The sequence below is a fragment of the Danio rerio genome, chromosome 5, assembly GCF_049306965.1.
Source record: "Danio rerio strain Tuebingen ecotype United States chromosome 5, GRCz12tu, whole genome shotgun sequence".
In the NCBI taxonomy this organism is placed as follows: domain Eukaryota; kingdom Metazoa; phylum Chordata; class Actinopteri; order Cypriniformes; family Danionidae; genus Danio; species Danio rerio.
Window position 1 is genome coordinate 6,462,251 of NC_133180.1, and position 10,250 is coordinate 6,472,500.

Below are 10,250 nucleotides of genomic sequence, written 5' to 3' on the forward strand. Positions count from 1 at the left end.
TAGAGTGCCATCTGTTGTTAAAAACTAAGGTGGAGCTAAGAGCTCCATCTTCTCTTACAAACTAGCCTAGGGGGCAGTTCGCTGTTAAAAACTAGCCTAGAGTACCATCTTCTGTTAAAAACCAGCATAGAGCTCAATCTGCTGTAAAAAAAACCTAGCCTAGAGCTCCATCTGCTGGTAAAAACTACCCTAGAGCTTCATTTGCCATAACAAACTTGCCTAGAGCGCCATCTGCTGTTATAAACTAGCCTAGAGCTTGTCTGCTCTTAAAGACTAGACTAGAGCGCCATCTGCAGTTAAAATGTCTAGAGCACAGTCTGCTGTAACAAAGTAGACTAGCTTCATCTGCTGTTAAAGAGCCCATATTATGGGTTTTTGAAAATGCCCTTCCATGTAGTGTGTAACACAGCTCTAAGTGAAGTGAAATATCAAGGCTTAAATCTGTAAGAGTACAGTGTTTAAAACTGTTGATCATCTATAAAAGAGTCGACTCATAGTGCTTCAAACGAATCGTCTTGATACCGAGTCATTAGGTGTTTCGCCATGACGTACGAACGAAACCAAGTTATTCACGTGCACGCGCAAACCTGGGAGATTTGAAACCTGCGGCCCAGCCCTCTAACAAAGAAACCCCCCCACACACACACACACACACACAAACATGCCGGTCGATTGAAGTCACACTGCAGATGGATATTATTGAGTCTCTACCCAAAGATGAAACCTCAGCATAAGCCCAGCTTTAAGCAGTTGGAAACTACTGGAAACTACATGCTACAAAGAATACTTCGTTTGTTAAAGGAAGGATCAGTAAAGACTACTTATGGACATGTCAGGACATGAATCAGTTTCTTCCTCCATTTCTCAAGTGTAAGTACGTGCGATTAAAGTTGTTGCCTGGTTTACTCTAGCTTGCAAATGTATTTAGTTGTGATTTGTTACTTGTAACCGTGTGTACTATTTCAGGTTAACTCGCTATATTCTTATATCGCATGCAAAGCCACGTTAAAAACATGACGCGTGCTGCTTTGTTTACGTTCCTGTGGAGGAGGGTAATATGTGTGTGTGTGTGTGTGTGTGTGTGCGTGCGTGTGCGTTCTCGTCCGGAGGAGGGTTATGTGTTTGTGTGTGTGCGCGATGTCGTCTGGAAGAGGGTTATATGTGTGTGTGTGTGTGTGTGAAAAGAGCAGAATGTGACAAGCTAGGAGATCTCCTTGCCAGTTCTTGGGAGTTTTTGCTCAATAAAATAGTCGTCTGTATTTTCAAGTCCATCGTCTGTATTTACATTCATCCACTAGCAGCTAAACTCCACGCCTTACACTATAAAGGGTGTATTAACTGTGACTACATCTATTTTGTTGATTAGCTGCTGGGCATTTCACTCTGTCTGTCGCATAAGGCAGTTAGTTTCGACCAATCGCAACAGACTGTCATCGGTCAAATCAGCGCAGATTAGCTTCGCGCTAAGGAGGGGTTTGGGAACAAATGGGAACATATGGGAATCGCTGGGATAATTAGGTAAAAATAAATGCAGATTATAAGACCATGAAAGTGTTTTTTTGACCATGCATGCATATTAGACTGTTGTTGGAGACCCTTACAACCAAGATATGACCCTATTTCATCTATAATATGGGCTCTTTAAAAACTAGACAAGAGCTTCATCTGCTGTTAAAAACTAGCCTAGAGCGCCATCTGCTCCCTGCTGAAAAATCCAGCTTAAACCAGCCTAAGCTGGTTGGCTGGTTTTAGCTGGTCGACCAGGCTGGTTTTAGAGGGGTTTTGGCCACTTCCAGGCTGGTTTACAGCCATTTCCAGCCTGGTCTTAGCTGGTCAGGCTGGGAGATGACCAGCTAAAACCAGCTTGACCAGCCTAGCCAAGCTGGGAGTCCAGCCAAAACCAGCTATATCCAGCTTAAACCATGCTGGTCAAGCTGGTTTTAGCTGGATTTGGCTGGTCATTTTCCAGCCTGACCAGCTAAGACCAGGCTGAAAATGGCCAAAACCCCTCTAAAACCAGCCTGGACGACCAGCTAAAACCAGCCAACCAGCCTAGGCTGGTTTAAGCTGGATTTTTCAGCAGGGCTGTTAAAAACTAGCCTATAGAGTTCAGTCTGCTGTTAAAAACAAGCCAATAACATCATTTGCAATCAACAACTAGCAGTTTAATGTTGTTTACCTGTGACCTGTGCACTACAGCATGTAGACTCAGCACCGCACTGTTCCCTCAATGTGGACACTTCACCCTCCAACATCTCCAGTCGACTCAGGAGATCCTTCAAATCCGGCAGGCCGTCCGTACAGCCACATGCCTGTTTGGGGATGTTGATCCGGTGTGTAAAAACAATCTGATTACTACCATCCACACTGTGCTCAGATGGTGCATCCCTCAGCTCCACATCTGATCCTTCAGGAGCGTCCAAATCCACCGAGCACAGAGGGCTGCCCGGGACTTTAATGTTGTAGACATGGTTGAAAATAACTGGTCTGGAGGAGTTGGAAAGGGTAACATTGTGGATGCCGGGAACATTCAGAGCTTCCCGACGCTGTCTGATCAGCTTCTTTACAAGGCCGGCGTGATTTAGAGCCATCAAGGTGATTAAAAGCAAACAGCTCAATGTCAGACCTCTTGAAGACATGTTTCTGCACTGATGGATGCTTGTCTTGGCAGGAACTACTCAGGGTAATGCTGAGGACTGGACAGAGTGGTGGTGTCTCTAAAAAAGCAAAGACATAAAACATAAATAAATGAGAATTAAAACATACAGAATTGTGTTTCAGTTTAAAGTATACCAAGCGTTTGTTGTAAAAAAAACTAGCCTATAGTGTCTTATAACTAGCCATCTAGTATTAAAAACTAACCTTTAACACCATTTGCTGTTAAAAACTAGCCTATAGCGCCATCTACTTTTAAAAACTAGCCTAGAGTGACATATGCTGTTAAAATATAGCTTAAGTTAGCATCAGTGGTGTAGTGGTTACTGTGTCAACACATACACTCTGGTGCTCACGGCGACCCGAGTTCGATTCCCGCCTCGTGGTCCTTTGTCCTACTGTCCTATCAAGGTGAAAACCCTGAAAAAATAATTATATAATATATATATATATATAGCTTAGAGCGCTTTCTGCTGTTAACAACTAGCCTAGAATGCCAGCTGCTCTCATGCCCTCAGAAACTAGCCTAGAACACAGTCTGCTGTTAAAAACTAGCTAGGGTGCAGTCTGCCATTAAAAAATAGCGTAGAGTGCCATCTACTGTTAAAAACTAGCCTATAGTGCAGTTTCCTATTAAAAACTAGCTTAGAGCACCCCATACTGGTAAAAACTAACACAAAGCGCTATCTGATGTCAAAAACTAGCCTAGAACACCATATGCTGTTTAAAAAACTAGCCTAGAACACTATATCCTGTTAAAAACTAGCCTAGAACACCATATGCTGTTAAAAAAACTAGCCTCGAACACCATATGCTGTTAAAAACTAGCCTAGAACACCATATGCTGTTTAAAAACTAGCCTAGAACACCATATGCTGTTAAAAAACTAGCCTAGAACACCATATGCTGTTTAAAAACTAGCCTAGAACACCATATGCTGTTAAAAAACTAGCCTAGAACACCATATGCTGTAAAAAAACTAGCCTAGAATGTCAACTGCTATTAGAAACTACCCTAGAGCACAGTCTGCTGTTTAAAAACTAGCCTAGAGCACCCTCTACTGATAAGATCTAGCACAGAGTGCCATATAATATTAAAAACTAGCCTATAGCGTGATCTGCTGTTAAAAAAAACCTAGCCTATAGTGCCATCTTCTGTTAAAAATCAGCCTAGAGCAGTGTCTGCTGTAAAAACTAGCCTAGAACGCCATCTGCTGTTAAAAACTAGCCTATGATGCAGTCTGCTATTAGAATCTAGTTTAGAGCTCTATCTGCAGTTAAAAAATAGCATAGTGCAGCATCTACTGTTAAAAACTAGACTAGAGCAACATCGGCTATTACAAAATACCCTAGAGCACCGTCTGCTGTTAAAAATTAGCCTAGAGTGTTATCTGCTGTTAAAAACTAGACTAGAGCAACATCTGCTATTACAAAATAGCCTAGAGCATCGTCTGCTGTTAAAAACTAGCCTAGAGCAATGTCTGCTTTTAAATCAATAGCCTAGAGTGGTATCTACTGTTAAAAACTAGACTAGAGCGAAACCTGCAATTACAAAATAGCCTAGAGCATCGTCTGCTGTTAAAAACTAGCCTAGAGCAATGTCTGCTTTTAAAACACTAGCCTAGAGTGTTATCTGCTGTTAAAAAACTAGATTAGAGCGAAATAGGCTATCACAAAATAGCCTAGAGCATCGTCTGCTGTTAAAAACTAGCCTAGAGCAATGTCTGCTTTTAAAACACTAGCCTAGAGTGGTATCTACTGTTAAAAACTAGACTAGAGCGAAACCTGCAATTACAAAATACCCTAGAGCATCGTCTGCTAATAAAAACTAGCCTAGAGCAATGTCTGCTTTTAAAACACTAGCCTAGAGTGTTATCTGCTGTTAAAAAACTAGACTAGAGCGAAATAGGCTATTACAAAATAGCCTAGAGCATCGTCTGCTGTTAAAAACTAGCCTAGAGCAATGTCTGCTTTTAAAACACTAGCCTAGAGTGTTATCTGCTGTTAAAAACTAGCATAGAATAATGTCTGCAGTTAAAATTAGCAGAGTGCCATCGGCTATTAAAAACTAGCCTAGAGCACAGTCTGCTGTTAAAAACTAGCATAGAGCCTTACCTGCTGTTAAAAAAACCAGCAGAGCGTTATCTGCTGTTAAAAACTAGCCTAGAGCACCATCTGCTGTTAAAAACTAGCCTAGAGCACCACCTGCTGTTACAAAACTAGCCTATGATGCAGTCTGCTGTTAAAATCTAGCTTAGAGGTCTATCTGCAATTATAAACTAGCCTAGAGCACCATCTACTGTTAAAAACTAAACTAGTGCGCCATCTGCTATTACAAACTAGCCTACAGCACCCTCTACTGTTAAAAACGAACCTATAGTGTCATCTGCTGTTAAAAACTAGCAAAGAGTGCAGTCTACTGTTAAAAACTAGCCTAAAGCACCATCTACTGTTAAAAACCAGCCTAGAGCAACATCTGCTATAACAAACTAGCCTAGAGCAACCCCTACTGTTAAAAATGAACTTGTAGTGTCATCTGCTTTTATAAACTAGCCTATAAACTTATAAACTGCTGTTAAAATCTAGCCTATTGCGCTGTCGTTAAAAACTAGCCGAGCTCCATCTGCTGTTAAAAACTAGCCTAGAGTGCCATCTAGTGGTTTAGAGCCATTAATGCAACTAAAAGCAAACAGCCAAATGCCAGGCCCCTTGAAAACATTTTTTAACACTACGTGATGCTTGTCTCGACAGGAACTACGCTGGGAAATGCTGAGGACTGGACTGAGTGGTGGTTTCTCTAAAAAAGCAAATACTCAAGAACATAGGGGAAATAAGAATTACAACATGCAGAGTTGTGCTTCTGTTTAAAGTAAACCAAGTGTTCTTATGGATAATAACCTAGAGTTATTTTAGTTCCCTAAAATTATAATATAAAATGTTATCCAAGGGGTAAAGAGTCTTATCTGTAAAAAAAAGTCTATAAATAAATAAAAAAATAAAAAAATAAAAAATAAAATAAAATAAAATAAATAAATAAATAAAAATAAACAAATAAATGTATATAGGCAGACAGAAAATCCTATTTATTATAGATGGAAAAATACATAAATATATATTCTATATTTACCAACAATCGTATTGAAAAGCAGTTTGTATTCTGCGTCAGTTACTGAACTAAATTCATCACCACTCTGTGTTACAGGAGTATGCTGTATCCATTGCTCATTACACATATTGATATACTTAATGCTGAATCATAAATTCCTTTTTCTTTCTCTAAGACATGCTGCCAGCTTCCTAAAAATATAGTCCTTTTTCTGTTTGAGCGCATTAAAAAAATCTGCCTTTCGCGTCTGCACACTGGGTCTGTATGACTTCATATCTGGACAGAGAGCAGGGTAATTTGTGGATGGTGGAGGGACGCCAGAGTCTCGCTCTCCTCCGCTGTGTGGGAAAACCGGGGAAAACTCATCCATAGCTCCTTCTGGATGTCCTTAGGCCTCTGCATGTCTTACTTGAAGGCAGAAAACGTCCTGAATACAAACAACACAGCAAAATCACCAATAATGGTGGTTTAACTACTGTTTTCAGTAGCACTTTAATTTAAGGTGACATATATTTTAAAAACTTACTACACAGGAGTACATACAATAATGCCTAGTGTTGTCACGTAACTGAATACAGTACAAATCTATACTGAAATAAAAAAAAAGACCAATTTCTGCTAAGATAAGCGCGTTCTTAAACACAGCTGATTTGCTATTGTGTTCTCACGCTCAACAGAAACGACTGTGATTGGCTGTGAAGCTCATCAGTGAAGCTCATCAACAGGGACACTAAAGCGTTTTAAAGCCCTGAAGATCAGTCGATTCAAAAGCAGACCGCACGTTAGCTCATAAACAGACCCGTGACTTTAAAAAGCTGCAGTGTTTCTGTGTTTGCACTAGGTAAACAGCGGTGAAGAGACGTGAACTGATGACCTTCACGGTCAATCACAGTCATTTCTGTTGAGCATGTGCCAACTTTTCATATATATTCTTCTTCCTCTTGAATCGTTCTTGAATCTGATTGGCTGATAGCCGTTTAATATTTCACCAGTAACATCACACAAAGGCCTCTTCACCCTTCACCTTTTTGTAATACTCTGCTCACATGCAGCCAGCAACAAGCATAGACACTATAGCTTGACAAGTATTACTGCTGTTAGACAACATGATGTACTTTTGAGGTTATTTTAGTCAAGAATGTAGTTGTTTAGATTGCAACTATGCAATTTATTTATAATTATAGTGCCTATTTCAAAATATTAATCATTTAGACGTTGTTTATTCACAAGATGGCGCCAGGACCACATAATAAGCCCTTGCTTAGAAAATTAAAACTGTTGTGTGTTTTCTTGAGCACGAATAAGAAGCTGAAAAGCGGAAGCGTCGCAGTTTTTTAAGGTGGACCGAATAGAGTCAATAAAAAGCGGCGAATAAGAAGCTGGATTCAGCCTCGTCCCTCCTTATCGCAAACATAACAATCTGGTAGCTATTGTGCTGCTTTTTTCGAAGTTAATTATTTCGATATTGTAACGTTCGCTTAATGTTTGATATGCATTGTGTATAAATGTCCCCTTTAAGAGGACTTCTTCTGTGTTTGTTTTACCTTTAAGATGTAAGCACGCAAGTATAGGAGCTCAGTTCAGTTCTGGTGAGCTCTGAGGAGAAGTGTGTGATGGTTGCGCTACCGCCGTATCATTCCTTTAATTCGATAATGTAACATTTTATTTTGCGACGGATGTTTGAGTCTCTTTTTCTATCCTTTTTCCTACTCATTGTTGTTGACTGGCATGTATGTAGTCCACAGCACTTGGGAGAAACGCATAAAGGCCAATAGGAAGAGCGAAACAGTTTGTCTCCTTTTTCTTCATTCCTTAAAGTCTCCAGGTGAACCCTTGGACACCTGGCACCCGTCATAATACCGACGGAAACAGAGAAATACTGTAGACTGTAACAGACTGTAGGGAGATATAGACGGATCTCATTTCATATTCATCCTTATAATCTTAAAATGTGAGCAAAATCAGCTGTTTTGTCATCACTTTAGAAATTACGATATAAAGAATCATTCAAATACTAGATCTAAAGTGACGTTGGTGAATTAGTAATGGCTTCTGCTGTTCTGACGTCAGCTGCAGATGTGAATGAATGGCGGAAGAAAGTAGTTCCTAACACAAAAGGGTTTTTTCACGATTGTGTCGCCGAACTGTTGTATAAACGCAATATCACACTTGTAGCAGTAAGATATTGCTGTATATCAGCACTCGTGGGAAGCTAAGACACGTGGCCTGCGGCCTCGTGCCAACGCACGACTCCCACCAGTGCTAATATACAGCCATATCCTACTGCTACTCGTGTTATACTGCTCATTTATGTATCATGACTCAAAATTGCGACCGTTTTGGTCGCATATGCACCTAAAATTTTGTCTATGACCTCAAAATATATTTGGAAGCATTTGTGCGCGTGCATAAAATGTTGTTGTTGTGTGACCTATTTTCACAACAAAATGTTCACCACATGCCCCGAATTAGGAGGCATTTGTGCATTAAGCATCTTTGCACCTAAAAACACCAAATGCAGCGTTCAGGAATAGTTTAAAACAGTTGACATGTCAACTTGCTGCAGTAAACAAAACCCACAATGCTTGCCTCGCCTTCAAGCTCGTCTTATTGGTCAGCTTGGCCCACTTACTATATAAGTAATCTCACATGAGTACCATTGCAATATGGCTGTATATCGCCACTGGTGGGAGGCGTTCATTGGCACAAGGCCACAGGCTGAATGCCTTAGTGTCCCACAAGTTACGATATACAGCCTTATCGGTCAGCTACAATGGTGATATTGGATTTATACAATAGTTCGATGGCATAATTATGTATTTAAAAAAAGAAAATCAAACACAAGAGTCTAAAATTCATTTGTACGAGGAACTACTTTCTTCCGCCATTCAAATTGGGTGACTTCTTTAATTTCTTGCCCATGTAACTCAATTGGAGCTTGCACTGGCAAAAAAAAAGAGGTCACCCAATTTAAGCATATAGTCACAGTCTGGAGCCCTGTAAATGGCTTTAATGAGAGGTTAGTGTGTCTTTGTGATCAGATCCTGAATGACTTTCCCATCTGCAAAGCTGGAGCTCCCATAATGAGATCCTCTGAGTTAACCTGTAATTATCCTAATAACAGAAACTATGCAGTCCAGTGATGGACACACACTTCTGTCTACCAACATATATACTGCAGCATTAAAGGGAACCTATTATGCCTCGTTTTACAAAGTGTAAAATAAGTCTCTGTTGTCCCTTGAGTGTGTATGTGAAGTTTCAGCTCATATTACCACACAAATATCGCTTTATAACTCTGCCCCTTTTAGGCTTTGATCCTAATTGTGGTGTTTTGGTGACTGTCGCTTTAAATTTAAATGAGATTGTGCTCTTTTTTAAAGGAGGAGCTACATATGCCTGTGTGTCAGCATAGTGGTAAATCCAAACACAAGACTAACATCCTATGCTAGTGAGAAAGAGATGATTTAGATTTTTTTCAGTGTATGGGTTTCTTTGGTTGTTACCAACATCCGGGGAAAATTTCAAATCAACAGCACCTTTCAAAATATTTTGCCCGCTGTATACAGTTGCAATCAGAATTATTAGCCACCCTGAATTATTAGCCTCCCTGTTAATTTTTTCCCCAATTTCTGTTTGACAAAGAGATTTTTTCAACACATTTTTAAACATAATATACCACAATAACAGTGGTTTGTTCTGTAGACTATCGAAAAAATATATAGCTTAAAGCTAATATAGCTAATATTTTGACCTTAAAATGGCTTTTAAAAAATAAAAATTGCTTTTATCCTACCCGAAATGAAACAAATAAGACTTTCTCCAGAAGAAAAAATTTTATCAGACACACTGTGAAAATGTCCTTGCTCTGTTAAACATCATTTAGGAAAAAATAAATAAATAAATGAATAAAAAAATCAAAGGGGGTTTAATAATTAAACCTCTATATAGCCATATTTATTTATGGGATTACAATTTATTTATATATTTATTTAATTTTTAACAATTTATTTATTTCATACATATTTGTGTATTACAATATATTTTATTAATTATAATAAGTTATAATGATTTATCTATCTATCTATCTATCTATCTATCTATCTATCTATCTATCTATCTATCTATCTATCTATCTATCTATCTATGCGTTTTTTTTTACGTTTTTAAAAAAAAATACATTATAGTTGCTGCAGCTAAAATCTCTCATTAGTTTTTCAGCAACCCTCTGCCCTTCCTCAGTGTAAATGAATATCAGCTGCTTCAGTCCAACATCTACATTAGCAGGAGAATGAAGATGAACCCAGGATGGACATTTCAGCAAGACAATGATCCAAAACACTGTCAAGTAGACTTTTAAAAGCTTTCAGAGAAAGAAAATCAAGCTGTAGAATGGCCTAGCCAATCACCTGATCCGAATCCAATAGAAAATACAAAATAAAGATCAGATTTGATAGATGAGACCCACAGAACCATCGAGATTTTTACAC

The 10,250-nt window shown here is 39.1% G+C and overlaps 1 protein-coding gene across 18 annotated transcripts in view; it reads right to left on the reverse strand.

Moving 5' to 3' along the window:
- tnca (tenascin Ca) overlaps nucleotides 1–10,250 on the reverse strand; it is a 327,362-nt gene that overhangs the window by 95,308 nt on the left and 221,804 nt on the right. For 17 of the 18 annotated variants that reach the window (XR_012406651.1, XM_073951876.1, XM_073951880.1 and 14 more), the window contains one exon: nucleotides 2,180–2,717. Coding sequence is in view for 17 of the 18 variants with exons in the window: in XM_073951876.1 (XP_073807977.1) it covers nucleotides 2,180–2,639 (460 nt within the window). In the remaining variant the exon portion in view is untranslated. Of the gene's footprint in view, nucleotides 1–2,179; nucleotides 2,718–2,997; nucleotides 3,076–5,998; nucleotides 6,191–10,250 lie in introns of those variants that run through there. The other variant, XM_073951883.1, reaches the window with a different exon arrangement.